Source organism: Crocodylus siamensis, chromosome 3, assembly GCF_052110815.1.
Source record: "Crocodylus siamensis isolate JL-2025a chromosome 3, ASM5211081v1, whole genome shotgun sequence".
NCBI lineage: Eukaryota > Metazoa > Chordata > Crocodylia > Crocodylidae > Crocodylus > Crocodylus siamensis.
Genome location: NC_143397.1, coordinates 60,647,174 through 60,665,064, shown reverse-complemented (window position 1 = coordinate 60,665,064; position 17,891 = coordinate 60,647,174). Strand labels below are relative to the sequence as shown.

General features: G+C 40.0%; 1 protein-coding gene across 2 annotated transcripts in view; it reads right to left on the bottom strand.

Moving 5' to 3' along the window:
- The window catches only part of APC (APC regulator of Wnt signaling pathway), a 174,653-nt gene that overhangs the window by 44,544 nt on the left and 112,218 nt on the right, over positions 1–17,891 (bottom strand). For both annotated transcript variants that reach the window (XM_090038378.1, XM_090038379.1), the window contains exons 6-7: positions 16,799–16,912; positions 3,962–4,045 (exon numbers count right to left, since the gene is read on the bottom strand). In XM_090038378.1, the coding sequence (XP_089894504.1) occupies positions 3,962–4,045; positions 16,799–16,912 (198 nt within the window). The remainder of the gene's footprint in view (positions 1–3,961; positions 4,046–16,798; positions 16,913–17,891) is intronic.

Below are 17,891 nucleotides of genomic sequence, written 5' to 3'. Positions count from 1 at the left end.
CGTGGAATTGCTGACAATGATTCTAAGTTCATACCCTGGCTTACTCAAAGGAACTTGTGTGTCCATACCTTTAAATCCTAAGTATACATTTAAGTAAAGAGCTTTGTTGGAAAGGGTGTCATATAAATCAAATAAATAAAAGTGGTGGCAGCAAAAGGTTATTATCCTCTACAGCAGGGGTAGGCAATATCCAACCTGCTGGCCTGCCAGCTGCTGCTGAAAGCCTGAAGAGAGAGGGCTGCACCACATGCCACTCTGCTCTGTTGCAGTTAGGGCTGGGTTGAGCAGTGGACAAACTTCAGTTCCTCTACATCAGTAGTGCTCAAACTTTTTCTCCAGCAGGCTGGATGGGCAGTGTCCAGTCTGTCCCTGAGCCTGATCCAGCCAGTTGGCCCAATTCAGCACCTGATGCAGGCACAGCAGAATCCCATTTGGTCATGCAGAGGGGGGTGAAAAGTAGCCTGGCCTCGATTCAGCAGCACAGGGAGAAGGGGGAGCAGTCCAGTCCCAATTCAAGCCATGCAGGGAGAAGGGGGTGTGGCCCAGCCCTGACTCAGCCACATGGGGAGACGAGGGTGTAGGACTTTGTAGTGGGGATGGGACAGTATTAAAAGCTACTGCTCCCTGCCACCAAATTTCCCAACCCATAGAAGACCCACAGGCCTGGTGCATGCATTTGGCCCACAGGCTAGAGTTTGAGCACCCCTGCTCTACATCCTTCTTAAAATGTAGTGCACCAAAATTCATATAACAACCCAGATGAGGTCTACTGAACAACTAGTAGAGTGGTAGTGAGGTCTACTGAACAACTAGCATCATCACAGAATCACTGAAGCAGGGCTAGAGGAGCCCTCATGAGGCTACCTAGTCCAATCCCCTGCTTAAGGCAAGGATCATCCCTATGTAAGGAATCCTAGAAAAGTGCTTGTCTAACCTATTCTTAAAACTGAACAAACAACTCTGTCACACAGGGGCACAACGCTCCAAAACACCAAGAACATCTTAACTTGGCACAGGTAAAGCAGAGGGACAAGTGCACATATCAGTGCCTTGCATAGCTATGTACGTCTCCCATATCATATTTCTGTTCATAGAACACAAAATTCCATTTCCTTTTTTTTCCTAACAGCATAACATTGCTGACTCATGCTGAGCCCCTGATCCACCTTACCCCCAATCCTTAATGGCAGTGCTACTCCATAACCAGTAACTTTTATTTTGCATTTGTTTTTAGTTCCTCAGGTTTAGCACCTTACTTTTTACCTTAAGAAAATAGATGCCAACCAACATCAAGAGCTGGGAGAAGCTGGCTGCTAACCAACTTCAGTGGCACTAGAACCTCAACCGAGGGGCAGCCATTTCAAGGTAAGGCATCTTTCTTTCCCTTGAAGCAGAGAAGATGAAGTGAACGAAGGAAAGGGAGAGGAATCCCAGTCTACAGCCTCTCTCAAGTCATTTCAAGACCCATCAGTGAGCCGTGTCAGAGACCATGCTCAAACTGACTGACTGCCAGCGATGACGTAGCATTTTCCATTTGTCTCTGCTGAATCTCATTTTGTCTACAGTTCAGTTCTTCAATTTATCAAGATCCTCCTGTATCATAATTCTGTCCTCCAAAGTGTTTGCAATCCCTCCCAGTTTTGTGAGAGATTACAAAACTAAAACCCAAGGTTATCTCCTACTGACTTCTGTTGCAGTGCACCTTTCTCTATGGATGCTCTAACTCTTCTTTGTCAATTCCTGGCTCTGCCTTTAAGATACAAGAGATTTAGTGGGAGGTTAAATGCAAATACACAATTGCTGCTGAAAATACGGCTCCACAGAGCTGAAGTACACAGTGGAGTCAACATATTTGGAAGTTTTTATCAACAAGCCTATAACAAATTTTATTATGCATATGTAAGCCTATCATGATTTTCTGAAGCTTATTAAAATCCAAATCTGGGAAAATTTTATCTGGGACAGCAAAAAGGATCTTGGATCATAAGTCTGCCAAATTTCAAGTTCCTGGTTTCTTAGCATTTAATAAAATTGTTGGGATGACAGAGTATACCACATATTTGCAAAAACAGCTATTTTTTCCTCCAAACTTAAAAGAAATTTTCTTTTATTGAAACTTTTTTTTTTTAATTTATTCTAAGGCATACAAAAAAAATGGAAAATTTCAGTTGGAATAGCTAACATATGACAAGGGTCAAACAAAATTATAATAATTGCTACCAGATCCATCTATAATGTCAGATTTAAAGTTCTGTTAAATTAGTTATCCCCTGAAAGAATCACAATGTAAAAAACACAGCTTTCATCTTCTAGTAAATAAAAAAATAACTATATTTTAAAAATATCATCCTTGGATATACACCAGCCATGAAAAGCTCCAGCTTTTGTGAAATTTTGCAAAATGGGATCATAATGAACTCTAATTAGCAACCTTAACTGTAGTGGTTGTTACTGGTGACTGCAACAGCAGACTTTGGCACATGACACCATAGAAATGACATTAAACTAATCTCTTTCTAGGTTTCTAACATAAAATCTGACACAAAAGGCTAAGTTTTCACTCTTTGTTCACGTGTTCTTTTCAAAAGATCAACCAACCATGCAACTCCTCGCCAGATCCTTTAATTTAGAAAGACTTTGCTATTAGCTATTACAATTATTTGTTAAGTATAATTCACCCCCTTTGAAAGGTACTGTTTTGTCTCTTCAAACATCCTAGAAGTTAGGTTTTCAAGCAACACATTATTCTCAGGTTGTTCCCTGGCTCAATAACAAAGTAGAGGCATAGACAACAGTTTAGCCTCAGCTCACTAGAAAGAAAACATGTACCTGAACTATACATCCTAGGAAGTCAGAGGCTATAGTTGCATCTTCCAACAACTAATTCACAAAGCCACAATGGTTTTTAAAGCAAGAAGTATCCATTCTGTACATCAGCAATTAGCAACATTAAACCTTTGGGCTGAATCTGGCTATGAACTTTGAGGGCTCTGCCTGTGCCCATGCTGGAGCTGGGCAGCAAGGATCGGAAAGGATCTGTGTTGTGACTGCTGCCGCTTCTCTCAACCCTCCCAGCTTTGATCCAATGTGCACCAGGTGTCTGCGGTGGTGCATCAGCAGCAAGTGTGGGAGGGAGGGCAGGGAGGGTGGTGTGTGCTTATGTCCACACTAGGGCCAGAAAGGTGAGATCTCAACTTGAACTACTGCTGGTTCTCCCAAGCCCTCTGCTTCCCTGCAGGTGCAGCTTACAGCCACTGGGGAGCTGAACTGGCACCAGGTATTTGTAAACTGTATCCACACTATCACATCTTCTCGCACACCCCAGCTACAGTGTGGTGCATGCAGCTTCCAGCCAGTCAGGACTTGTGGTGGGGCTAGATGGTTTCCAACTGTGCCTGCACCACAGCTGAGGGGAGAGGGAGGGAGAAGTGCCTGCGGAACAGGAAAAAGTAGCAGAAGCAGACACAGTTTACAGCTTTCCAACCCTAGTGTAGCTCCCCAGTGGCTGGAAGCTGCACCTGCGCCACAGGCAGGGAGCAGGAAGGCTGGGAGCAGCAGTGGCAGCAGTGGGGTGCAGCTTCCAGCTGCCTGGTCCTGGCATGGGTGTGGGGAAAGCTCCCCCCACAGCTACCTGGCATGCACTGGATTGGAGCCAGGTTGTTCTGGCCTACAGCTTGTAAAAGGTTGCTGGTCTCTGGGGTAGATTAAAGCAACATAACAGCTTGTTGTTTATTAAGTCAATAGTCAGAAGTCAATATAATTTATTAAGTCAATATGATATAATATAAATACAATAGTGCACATACAGTGCACTCACTTAAGATGCTGTGGGCTTTTTTCTTTAGTTTTTTTAATTAAAAAATATAAATGAACCTCTAATCAAAAGAAGGCAAATGATAACATTAGTCAAATGTAATAATAATGGAAAAAGCAAATTCTAATCCAAAAATCGCTTGCTCACCTCTGCTTCAGCTGCTTGTGACTGCAATAGCTGTCGTATACGAAGTATATCCTTCTCTATTTGCTGAATTCTTGCCACTCTCACCTGAAAAGGAACAATTTTTCAATGGATAAGTAGTTTGTAAAGAAGAAATATTTCTTCTAAAAAGTGACACTATGAAAAAAGTTCATGAATAACTGCTGACTGGAAAACAGATTTCATTTGTATGAGAAGTTCATTAAAGTTCAGAACCATGAAAAACACACATGTATGAAAAAGGTTCATTGAATATGGCATGCATCTGCTTTATTATTATTATTATAAGCAACACTAATTTGGATCTAGTAATAAACTAACACAAAGCTAGTCTGACAAGATGCATATTAACTGTTATTTTGTGCCTCTTTGAGTGAATTACTTTACTTATCTGTTTCAGTTGCTGTATTCATAAAATAGGGATAAAACTAGATACTTTCAATGCCTAATAAGGCTTTTGTGAGGACTTATTTTTGCAGAGTGGTTTGAGCATAAAATGTGCTGAATAACTTCCAATAATTATTTTCAGCTGCTGTAACAATTTGGGAACTCTTGTGTATGGCTGATGAATTGTTTTAATGCTGGAAATTCTGTGTATATCTGCAGCAGTCTGCACACTTCATTTTGAATACGAGGCCTAATTTGCCTTTTCACTGTACTACAAGAGGTGCAGACCTACAAACTGCTTGGAGAAAGGGCAGTGGCTGGTATGTTCTAACTGTTATGTGCAAACAAACAGAGAACAATTCAAATGCACTCCAGCTTTAACCCTGGAAGGAGTATTAAAAGTTGGAGGGGTTTCCTGCACTTGAATCCTTCTCCCTTCATGCATAAGGTAACAGCTGCTGCTCTTTTAAAAATTTCTCTTTTGAAAGGGCTCCAAACTTTCCCTGTGTCCACACCCAAGTTGGACTGAAAACTAAAAAGATGGTGACATAGGACTAATAAAGAAGGATTATAAAACCTTAGAAGCCTTCTATGCAGTGAAGGCATAACAAGACAAGAGTTTGCTACTTCTCAGAAACAGTCTATCCAGGCAAAATGGTAATTATGTGATGGATTGCCTGGTGTGGGGATTTTAATTTTGTAACAAAGCTGACTGGATGTCACATGACAAAGGAGATGGATGGGAGGTTGTAAAAGAATGGGCTTGCTTATAGACATCTGAGAGAGAGAGAGAGAGAAGAAACTACAAGCATACAAGCAGATAGCTGGCCATAATCCAGGGGGTGGTTTTCCCAGGGTGAGTCTTATCCCTTGCACTCCTAACAGGCTAACCCCTAAGGCAGATTTCCCTAAGGCAGTTCTCCAGGCTGAGACTTGTCTATTGCACTCCAAGCAGACTGATCCCTGAGAGCTTCCCTGAATGCAGGAACTCAACTGCACAATTTTGTGGCAACAGGGGACGACATTCATGCTTCCCCCACGGCTTGCTCCTCAGTCTTTTGGGTAGAAGCAAACGAGACTAGGAGGCATCTGAATCCTACAGCCTCTGGGTTTGAAGCTTGCATACAGAATGCCTGCCGTGGATTTGGGGAATATTCAAAGCCCAGAAATGATGGGTCTGGGAGGGAGGATACTTGCCTGGTGGTAGAGCCACACACAGACTTCAATGATTAAGCTCAATTTAGCTGAAATTTGGAATCTGACAACTGGGCTTTGCCCAATAGAATTTAGAACTGATTTGGCCCTTGAAATGAAATTTAAAGAGAGGGGGACATAATCTTCCACCAGAGAAATCATGTGCGGGGGGGGAGGAGGAGAATGGACTGCTAAAATGTTTCTGGCCAAAGTCCAGAGGCCATTCTCACTAGCGATGAGGAACTGAAAGAGGGAAAATTAATATAGGTATTTTATTCTTGTGCATGGATCTGTGGCAGGAACCTTTTAAAAAGTCAGTTTGTGTTACACAATTTAATTACGCAACTATTGAGAGGTAAGCGGTGAATGTAGAGCGCCCATAGTATGGTGTTCTGGGAAGGATGTGTTTAAGCAACTGACATTACTAGCCACAGGGGTATTAAAGTCAGACTGTGGGGTCTCAAACGTTGTCAGGGGTGCTAAATGGAGGATCTCTGTCCCAAGATGGCACCCAGGGATGCAAAACAGAGTGAATCATTTGAGTTCTAGAAGATTAAAATCTACGGTAGACCTACACTAGCAGGCCTGTTGGATGTCCAGCAGAGGGAGCTTTACTAAGGCTGTAGCTTTTTCAGGGCCAACTTACCAGAGTTGCTGTTATACAGCCTTTATCTGTCACAACAGAGATGCATCTGACACAATTTTTTTCTACGCTTAACATAGATACTACATATTTTGTTTCAAGAATGGAACAGCTGTCACATGTTGATTCTTAATATTAGATACCAGAGCAGATACTCTTTGATTCTTCTTAGCTTTGACACTGTCCTTAAAATAAAATTCTGGCTAAAATACTGTAGCCAGTAAATTTTCCTAAACATGACATATACCTCTGTGCTTGTGATATAATATGTTCATGTTTTAAAACAGCTGCTGTTTTGTTTGGCGTTTGACATTTCCTTTTTCAAACTCACTAATTCTAACAAAACTTTGAAAACACTAGTGTCTTCTTTTTCCTAATATTTAAAATAAATTTTTACACATAAGGGGAATAACATTTCAGTTAAATAGGAAAAATTAAGCAAGTAGTACATAAAGTCATAGTCCTTGTGACTGTTTACGATGTAGGAAAACTAAAAGGAAAAAACTTAAAACAAAAAAGAAAAAATAATGCTAAGAACAATCAAAGAAAGAAAGATGGCATACAAAACTATGTAAAGCACAACCATTTTCCTTAATTGTTTTAGTTGTTACACCAATAAGTAGATACAAGATCTCACATGACACATTCAGAAACTGTCCTTTTTTTGAGAAAAATGTTTTTATCTGAACTAAATTTACAAACAAGTAATTCCACAGATTCAAACTAGGCATGAAGGAGCCATGACAAAAATATGCTTTTAAATGTCTGAATTTCTCAGATGTACATCCCCCCAAACAAAAACCCACATTTTGAGAATAACAGACATTATACCAAGGATTTTTTGGTTACATTTTGTTCCAAAATACCTAGTATTTTATTTACATTTATTAATAAGTTATGTTTAATGTTTTTTTTTTTAACTTTCTTTTAAGATAGGAAAAAATTAAAATCCAAACCGGCACTAAAATATGACCAGAAGAGCAAGGATAGGATTAGTTGCATCGGTGGATGTTGGATCAGTATTGTTCTAGTCTTCCTTCAAAGCTCAGGTAGTTTAGTCATAGCATCTGACACAGTAGGCTGTCATCTACAAAAGCTTATGCCTTGCTGAAAGAACTGGTCTTTAAAGAGCATTTGTACATATGTTTGTGCCGCAGCGCTGGGTGCATGCATTTGTATAAATGGCAAAATGCAAGTCAGCGCTGAGAAAATGGTGGCAGCACCACCGCCATTCTCTGCATGCTGATGTACATTATGTCACTTATACAACTGCATGCAACGCAGTGCAGAGCACACTCGATTAATCAAAAATGTATGTACATAAAGGCCCTAAGGTGCCACCCTACCTTGCCCTCAGGTGAAGTACAGTAATCCACATTCACATGGAAGAGAGTTCTATTTTGCTCTCTTCCCCACCCCCCAGCTTAATCAGTATTCATAGCAACTGCCAAAGACTTCTCTTGGCCTTTGTGACCATTCTTTCTAGTTCTTTTCTACCTTTCTAAAAACTCGATCAGAGCATCCTTTGGAGGATCTTCATCATTCCTTTTCCAGCTTTCTGAGAAAAGTTCTCTATGGCTTTGTCCTTGGTACCTCAAACACATGATCATCTCTGTGTCGATGACTCAGATCTCTCTATCCCAGACCTGACTCTTTCTGTCTAAACTAAAATATTAGCTTCCCTTCTCCAAAATCAGTATAGCTAAAACAAACCTCATAATCAACTCCCCCAAATGATTCATCCTTTCTTGATCACTGGGAAGCACAATGTCTTGTTTCTGTAACCTGGGCATAATATTAAGTTTATTCGTAAATTTCCGCATTAATCCTTCTAAAATATAGCCTTTCCTATCCATCCACTCAACTAAAACACTCATCATTTCATGTCCCAATTACTGAAGCAATCATTTCCCTCGCCTTGACAAATGCAGTCTTTCCACACTTTTACTCATTCAGACTGCTGTGTAAAGATCTTTTTCCTAATCCTTCACTTTGACAATATCACGTCCCTTTGAAGCCTTCAAGTGGTTTCCCCACTTCTATTGCATTAAACATAATATATGCTTGTCTTAACCTATCCCCACTCTATACTGACTCTCACTCTGCATCAAAATATCGAGTCATACCTCCAAGCTGGCCTCCAACTTCCACTTGTCAAGTATACAGCACTGTGCCTTTTCTGCCTGTTGTCCATAAACATCTACAAAACTACTTGATTATCCTATCTTGAATTATTTCTTAGAAGGCAATATCTACAAAAAAAGAGAGAAATTTGGCACGCTGAGGCCACTGCTTGCTATACTTGTCAATACTGTCTTACTTCCTTGCATTCCTCCTCTCTTGGTCTGCCTCCTGTTGAATACTTATATTTTAAGCTATTACAGAAGAGACTGTTGTTTTGTTCTTGTTTTGCACACTACCTAGCCCAACTGAGACCTAGTCCTTCATGCTATTGCAGCAATAATAGTAATGAACAGATTAATGAAGAAGTTTGAACTGTAATTTCACACACAGGACCAACACTGCTGATCAAAATTTTCCATATTAACAAAACAGACCATCAGTCCCAGTGTCTAGTTGATACTAAGGCTCATATGAAGACAGGTAAAACGGATATGATGTTGGAGTAAACATCTAGGACAAATGGCTGAGTTAATATCTGTTAACTCAATTAAGGAATTTTTCTTGCCTTTTGCTATATAAATCAAAGGATTTAAAATAGTCTCTTAGATGCTTTTATTGCCTTCTGTTCAATTGATGCATTTATATTCTATGAAGCTAGCACCAGGATCCTCTGAAGACATTTACTATAGAATATAGTGACCTAGTTAGAAGGATTTCTTACAGGAAGACCATGATACCTGTGGCTTGGAATCTGCACTGCCTACTGATTCATTTCCAGATGCATTTCAATGTGTTATTTTTGATGAATAAATTCCTAAGAGACTGACTGGAGTTTTGGTTAGAAACGGCCTTATGTTCTCAATTGAATATGTTTATTGGTTAGACACACAAGGTAAGACCCCAATACTTAAAGATCTGAGACCTGAAATAAGGATATTTTCAAGGAATGAACCTTTGACTATGAAATTCACTCCCACCTTTAGCTACAACAGCTGAGTTGTGGACATTTTTATATGTACTAGTATTATTAATATGGAGCAGTGACAAAAAGGTCCTCATAATAATGAGGACCCATTGACTAGGACTTCATTATGTTAGGCACTTTTTAAATACATAATAAAGGACTTTTCCCAAAAGAGTTTGCAGGATAAATAAAAAGGTGATTTTCTGCTGCTACTTTTTGTGATTTTACTGAAACCTTTTAATACAATTTAGTCAATTTATGTTTTCCCACCACCTTGTTGCAATCATGAAAATTAAGTAGTATATTTTAGAAACCTAGAATTTTGCAAACAGTTATGTTGCAGAATATAATACGTGCAGGCTCAGATCATGTGCTATGCTTCTTGGATAGGGGCAGGGAAAAATCAATGCATGAAAAAATATGTAACATACTGCAAAACTATTTTAAAGTTATACTACAGCTATTATGTTATACCATAAGATTGATGTAAGTCAATAATAATGGGACAGAAATAAAAAGCTGAAACTTATAGGATTTTCCAACATTAAATAGTTACATGACTAAAAAACCCAGATCATAATATCTGAATGACAGTTAATAGTGCTGTACTAAAAAAGTGCTTTGTTTGTGTAGTGGTTACTGCAGGGGATCAGCATTGCATCTAGTCTTACTTATCTTAATTAATGATCTGAAAGTGAATAGAACCATAAATTGAGAATTGTAAATGTCAAAGAAACAGTAAGATAACAAAGGAACAAAGCTTTAGAAATATAGAAAAAAGAAAATACAGAATGAAAGTCATCTTAGAAACAAGGCGGCTAATATTTGAACATCTAACAAGCATCTGAGTATTTACATATTAATATTTAGTCGGAGAAACAAAGCTACAAACTACTGGACTGTAAACTAGCCTTGAATTTGTAATGCTACATGCCAGAGGAAAAGATCAGTGCAATTTTAGGTGGCACTCACAGAGGCATCATTACAACATAAGATTTCATAGATATTAGGGCTGGATTGGACCTCGGAAGATCGTCAAGTCCAGTCCCCTGCCTGAGGAGCAGGAAGTCAGCTGGGGTCATAGGATCCCAGCAAGATAAGCATCCAATTTGCTCTTGAAGGTGTTCAATGTAGGGGCTTGAACTACCTCCGATGGCAGGCTGTTCCAGACCTTGGGGTCTTGGACAGTAAAGAAATTCTTCCTTATGTCCAGCCTGAAACAGTCTTGCAGTAATTTATAACTGTTCAACCTTGTCATCCCTTGGGGTGCTCTGGTGAACAAACGTTCCCCCAGATACTGGTGGTCCTGATAAACTTATAGGTGGCCATCAGATCACCCCTGAGCCTGTGCTTTTCCAGGCTAAAGAGCCCCATGGCTCTCAGCCTGTCATCATAAGGTATGGTTTCCTGACCTCTGATCATGTGCATGGCTCTCCTCTGCACTCTCTCAATCTTCTCCACATCCTTTTTGAATTGTGGGGCCCAAAACTGGACAGTACTCCAGCTGCGGCCTCACCAAGGCCGAGTACAAGGGGAGAATGATGTCCTGGAATTTGCTTGAGAAGCATCTATGGATGCAAGCCAGTGTTTTGCTTGCTTTACTAGCCGCAGCATCGCATTGAAGGCTAATGTTCATCTTGTGGTCAATGATGACCCCCAAGTCTCATCACTCACTGGATCAAAAGAATAGAAAACTTATCTTAAACACTAGAAAAATGTTTTATTCAAAAACAATCTTGCACTGGAAGAATGACAAATAGATGGTCCAGAAGGTTATTTCCAGCTCTAACATTTAGATTCTATATATGACTGAAATTGCCCCAAAACTGAGTTTTCTTAAGTGCTACCAGGAATTTACTGCAAAATATACAGTGAAAAAAGTGGGTCCGTAAGAATACATTGTAAAAAAAGCAAGCATTTTTATCAGGTGAGGTATCTCTTACCAGGAGCAGAAGGGATGTAACTTACATGCTCACATGAAAAGAAAACTCTGAGCACATAATGAGTAGGATCCAGCCATGTCCCAAATGTTAGTCCTCTTTCCACAGTTTGATTTTCCTTGTAAAGGGATTGGAGATGACCTAGGGAATTCTTGTTCAGGCTCAGGCCTCAGACATTCTGGTTTCCCTATTACATCTAGCTAGGTTCCTCATTGCCCACCAGGGGCCATGGAGGAGGATACACTCAGCTGAGGAGTTGGACCTTCATCACTGGATTTCTTGGTTAGTTCTTCCCTCAGCTCCAATTTGTCTCCCTTTTCCATGGCATTCTGGCAGCTGCCATAGAGTTCTCCAAAAATGAAAATAAGTCTTCAATGCCAGAGCAGGTGGATGAAGAGAAATACTTCACAGTGGCTGCAAAGGTGGGTGAAACCTCTGATTGTCTAGCATTCCCTGCCATTAGATTAAGGTTTCCTTCCCACAAGGTTTCATGTGACTGGTGATGCATAATGCTATCCCCACGTTAAAAGAAGACATGTGCAGGAGTCTTCCTATCAATAGCAAGTCCTATAGCAATGGCCAAGTGGCAATGGGGCAGGTGCTTGAGATTACCCAAAGCCCCCAGTCATGGATCTCCATGGAGGCAATGATTGTATGATGGTCATTTTGTACTTGGAACTAAGATAGAGGTGAAATTCAGCAGCTGCAATCATGACTGACAAGGCTTATTTAGGATCCACTCCTTCTCACTCGATATGGGGAGGAACTTGGAAAAGGTGCCCTAAACATAGTCTGTCTCACTTCACCTGACTGGCCAACAGCATCCAGTGGGATCACGCTATCTGCAGTCCAAATGAAGTAATGAAATTTGCAGCCTGGAACGTCAGCATCCTGATGGACAACACTGACAGGGACTGTCTGGAGCGTAGGAAAGTACTTGTGGTTAGAGAACTGAGGTTAATGAAACCAGACATGCAGAAGAGGGACAAGTCATGAAGAGGAGCACGGTGGTGGCTACTTCTCCCCTCTCCGGTTTTTTTGTTTGTTTGTTTTTGTCGGGCGGGGGGTTAAAAGAAAATATGAAAAAGGGACACATCCATGGCGTTGGTTTTGCTATTACGGTGTTGGTTTTTGGTCTTGAAAAGACAAAAATTATTACTCAGATGCCAGAATGCCCAGTTGGCATCAACAAACATCTCATGACCCTTTGTCTTTCACTTCTAATGTCAGAGACAATACAATCAAAGCCACTCCATGACATCCCATTAAGACCTCTCTTACAGATCAACCAACTTATCAAGAGATTTTGAAAGTCATTAAGTAGGTGAAGAACAGCAAAGCATGTGGTCCTGATAGAATACCAGCTGAAATCTATAAGCAAGGTGGAAACATGCTGTCATCAACTACACTATGGAAACATGAACAGATTTCCAGTGACTTGGATGCATCATGTTCAAGAAAGGAGATGGATCAAATTGCAGTGATTATTGTGGTGTAGTTGTCCATAGCTTGGAAGATTCTTGCCTGCTTTCTCCTCAATAAACCCACTTTCCTCATTGAGAAGATTCTACCTGAGTTCCAGTGTGGTTTCAGACCATTCAGTGGTACAATGGATATGATCTTTGTTGCTAGACAGCTGCAGGAGAAGTGCTGTGAGATGCATTAAAACCTTTACATGGCTGCCTGACCTAAAGTCTTTGATTCAGTTAGCAGAGAGGCCATATAGAACATCTGATGAGATCTGGATGCTTGCCAAGTTGTAACCATTATCAGACTTCTTCATGATAACATTACAGCACCCGTCCTAAGCAATGGCTTGGAAATGGGTCCTTTCATTATTAGAACTGGAGTGTTGATGATTGCACCAACACTCACCTCCATTTCCAATCTTCAGTATGCTGACGATTGTGTTGAATGTGCCCCCACAGTTCCAGGTCCCTCTTGATTGCTTCTGTGAAGCATATGAAATGTTCATATTCAATATCAACTTTGTGAAAATGAAAACTATGTGCACCCCAAACTAACCAGCTCATCTTCCACACATTACAACCAGAGGGCAATCCTTGGAGAATGTTCAGCATTTCTCCTACTTGGGTATCCACCTTTGCCATAAAGTAAACATAATGACAATATTTCAAATTGGACAAAATCTGCCAGCCGTCTTTGAACATTTCTTAAATTGTGCTTTCCACCATCATAAGATTAGAACCCTGCCTGAAAACTGGCTCCCAAACCAGGTTCTATACTCCCAACTCATTGATAGTCACTGCTTCAGAAGTGGACAAAAGAAGAGATTCAAGGACACTTTAAAGGCCAATCTGAAGAAATGCAGTAGAAACATCAGTACCCAGGAGACTCAAGCACTGAATGGTGTGCTGTGATGTACAACAAGGTCTTAATCATTTTAAGCAAACTTGTCCCCCTACTGAGGTGGATAGGCAAGAGAGACAAAGGGAAAGATCTGTGATCTGACACCACCAGGATCTGCTACTACTTCCCCAAACTGTTTGCCATGTCTGCAGTCAAACATAGGGATCTCAGATCAGCCTCCTTGGCCATGTATGGACTCTACAATTACTTCCTTTTTTACTGGAAGACAGTCACCCTCACATCAAGGGACTGCAGATGATGACTATAGTTCTCCATTTGGTTGGATTAGGTTGGCTAAAGTGTCAGCCTGATATTTCAGCCCCTACCTCCTAATTGGGAATATGTGGACCAACTGGTTCAACCACAGATGCTCAGAAGCCAGAAACCAAGTTTGTTTTGGGGTTCTCTGGGGCTATTTCTATTCTGTCAACTGATGTCTGAAATGTCCTCTCTTATACTGAAGTAGTGTTGGTACTCACTTTTAACTGGGTGCAGTCATGTGCTACCACTCCACCCAGGTCTCAGTACATAGCTTGTACAGCTCTGTTCCATAAAGGCCAACAGATGTCCCATTGTTTAGATGGCTACTGGGATGCTATGCCTTTTCAATCAGCTGTGGTGAAGAAAGCCTTTGGATCATCTGGGCCCCTCTTTGCAAGCCTTATTGCCAGTTGCCTTGAGTATATTTTTTGTGTATATACATAAAAATATTGCTTCTCTAATTTTTGTTCAGAGATTCCTTGCATTTTAGCATAAGGCATTTCAGACTTGATCTAGTGTTGAATAAATTAACATTCTAGACTTCTTTACTGGAATTGGAGTGTACATTGTGCTAGACATTATACATTAATAAAAGACTGTCCCTATGGTGATTATAACCATACAGTGGTTATGGACATGTATAGTGAAAAGTCAGGCCCCCCAAGCCAACTCTGGCAAAGCTGAGCATTCCTGTTGAAGTAGATGGACATAAGCAATGTGCCTAGTCAATTTAAGGTACAGACAGGCCCCGGTATAGGCCTTCCTGGACCAAATTCCAAACTACTTGCTTAGCAATGCATTCATGAAGAAGCTGAGCCTTACTGCTATATGCATGTGTAGCCAACTGCAGAAGAAAAAGTGATCCCTGCTCATGAAGCTCACCTACCCAATTATTTGGGGCTGGGATTCAGAATATTTTCCACAGGTTTACTTCCAATCATCTATAACATTTAATCATTTTCAATGTCAGCATCTCTAAAAAAATTCATAAAGAATGCAGAGAAAAGTTATATAAGTTCTAGTGCACATGCACATATCTTCCTCCTTCTTCCTAATCTTGTAAAAATGGCGCTGTGATGGCAATCAAAATGACACTGAATATTTTAAGTGGCTTCATGAACTAAGATCTCCCTTGTTAATTCCCTGCAGAAAAACAAAGAGCAGGAAAGGGAGTAGCTACTAAAGAGATAATTTAATCCTTATGAGCAGGGATCCAGGTTTTCCATCTCCCACGGAAAAAATAGTAAACCATGGATTTTACCTGTTACCAGAGGCAAACAACAGATTTCTTGTTTACAAAAGAAACCCTCAGATTTTGCCACTTTGCAACGAGCTCCCTACAGGCTGGCAGTTCCAGTCTGCAGGGAGTTGAGAGGGAGCAGGAGGAAGGCAGTAAGACAAGGGGCGCTATGTGCATGGACATGCACATGGCCCCAGGCACCCTGCAAAGCAGCTACAGCAGATAAGCTGAGGGGAGAGGGAGCTGGGCAGGGCTGAGGCTGTTGCCCATCCAGGTGGGGCTTGGGGCCTGGGTTCGCAATATGCATGTCTAGAGCAGGACGGGGCCATGGGTGGCTTGTCTGGGAGAGGGGGAGGGGGAGGGCCAGCTTCCTGCTGCCGCATGCACTCCTGAGGCTTCCACCCTGCTTCCGCCCCCCGTGGCCTCCAGACATGAGCCAGCATGGCTGGGGACAGCAGGGCCACGCAGGGATCTCCTTATCGCTGCTCCCTCCCCTGCCCTAAGGATTTTGGTTACTCCTGTTTAGTAGGAGTAAAACATTTCAGTGTTTCTAAAAGTCCAGCCACCAGACACCATTACTATCTCAACTTACTTCAGCTTACTGTACTGTGAGCAACAGGCAAGCATGCTCAGCAGTCCAGAAGCTGGTTTTGCACTGCTTTCCCTTACAGCCTTAACCTGCACACCTCAGGGACCAAAAGGTTATGAATCTCTCTTTCAAAGACATCACAAGAGGTTTCAGAAAAATCCTACTAATTGTTTATGTGGTTCATTATGAAAAGCTACCTTAAATTTCAATTAAGCAGCTAATTAATTAGAATTATTTCCTATGTAACCACATGCTGTAATTAAAGCAAGTCAGTGAAGAAAACAAAGATAAAAGAACACATTTTGCTAAAAAGAATTCACCTGGATTGAACTCAGTCAAAAGAAAGCAAAGCTAGTCTGCTTAGCTGATTACTCTGAAGCAGCTGAAATAGTAGTAATGAATTCCGTATGCTAACCAACAACAGACACATAACAGTTTGCGTTGTCAGTAATCAATTACTTCATTTCTGGTACCACACAGCTACTTTCAATTTATATTTTCAAACATGGGTGACAGGATGTGATTACATAATTATATATACACTCATTACTCTCCATCAGAGCAAACAGATTTATTGTATGATAAATGTGGATATATTTTTGATATAACTGGGTTTAAAGATGAGTCCTTTAAACATATATTTTAGTAATGGAGTTAAAAAAAAAGTAACTAACTTTATTTTATATTTAACAGTACTAAGTAAATAAGAAACAGTACAGAGCAGATAAGAAAATTTCATTTACATCTTATTTAAATTAAAATTGCAAAAATTTTAGTTTAAAATATTCACAGGCCAATATTAAAAAAATTCTCTCTTTGTGAACTATTTTTTTCTAAATCTCAGGAGTTCCCAAAACTGCTCATGAGACTGAATAAACTGTGAGAGTAACATTTCCTACCTTCCTTGTCTCCATCCTTTTTCTTTGTCTTTTTTTTTTTTAATAAAACCTGTGTTGATTCCCATTTTTGTTTTTAAGAAAGTATACTAAATAGGAAAAAAATACTCAACCATGAGCAGTTCAAAGATACAACCACAAGTAATTTAATAAAAATCAGATTCCTTTCATTCATTTTAACTTTAAACAGTAAAGCCAGTTGGCAAAACATTACCTGTGCTCGTTTCTCCATATCCTGACAAGTACCTAGTTGCTCTTCCATGGCAGCTCTGATTTGTCTTGCTTCATATTCTAATTGCCTTCTGGTCATGTCTGTTTGCAAGGAGAACTGAAATCCAAAACAAAAAAGACATTTCAACAAACAAGGAGGAAGATGAGCTCTACGCTTTTTGAACAAAAGCAGAGCGATGTATTCCATGCTAAAACTTAGTAAAATTGAACAAAGTCTGAATATAGGACCTTTTAAAATATACAAAAGTTATAAACAAGAACATATAATATCAGCCAATATGAGATTTGTAGGGAAGGCTTTTCACCTGTCTATGCATAATATACCAACATAAAAACAAATCACATTGCCACATGCACAGAACACTTACTCATCCATATCTAAAACAGCATACCATCAGAAAATTTGTTCTGTGCGCCATTAATTCAATATTGAAAAAAGACTCCAAAGATATTAATCTACCTCTAAAATACTAGCACTTTTACTACTTACTGTTAGACATATTTGATCATACAATCCACACCAGACTTTAAAAGAAGAAACATTCTACAAAGTATGTTCTCCAAGATATCAGCAGATCTAATTTTAAACATCCTAATGTATATTTAAAACTCTCTCGTTTGAAGATTAATTGAAAAAGTAAAAGCCAGCAATAAAATCAGTTCTTAGCCGTAACCTCCTCATGCCTTATTGTAAGAGCAATTATTTCTGCTAAAAAATTTATCTTATATTCAGAAATGCACAGGTAATAATTATTCAATCATTTGGAAAATTAACAAGTCTAGCAAACCATGTTTGTTCACAGATTTGTTTAGTTACCAACATCCTTTGATGCAGCTGATTACCTTGATTGCTAGCTATGCACATCAGCTGAAATGCACAAAATATTTAGTTTTGAGTGAAGTCAGTGCTTCCTAGTACATGACACTTCAGAAGCAGAAGTTATACAAGATAAATGCCATGTGAGTTTTAAAAGATCTACTGCATAAAGAACATCAAAAGTTATATCTCTTAGGGGAAAAAGCATGAAAGCGCCAAAAGACAGGCACCTGAGGAGACAGTCACCAAAATATGAACC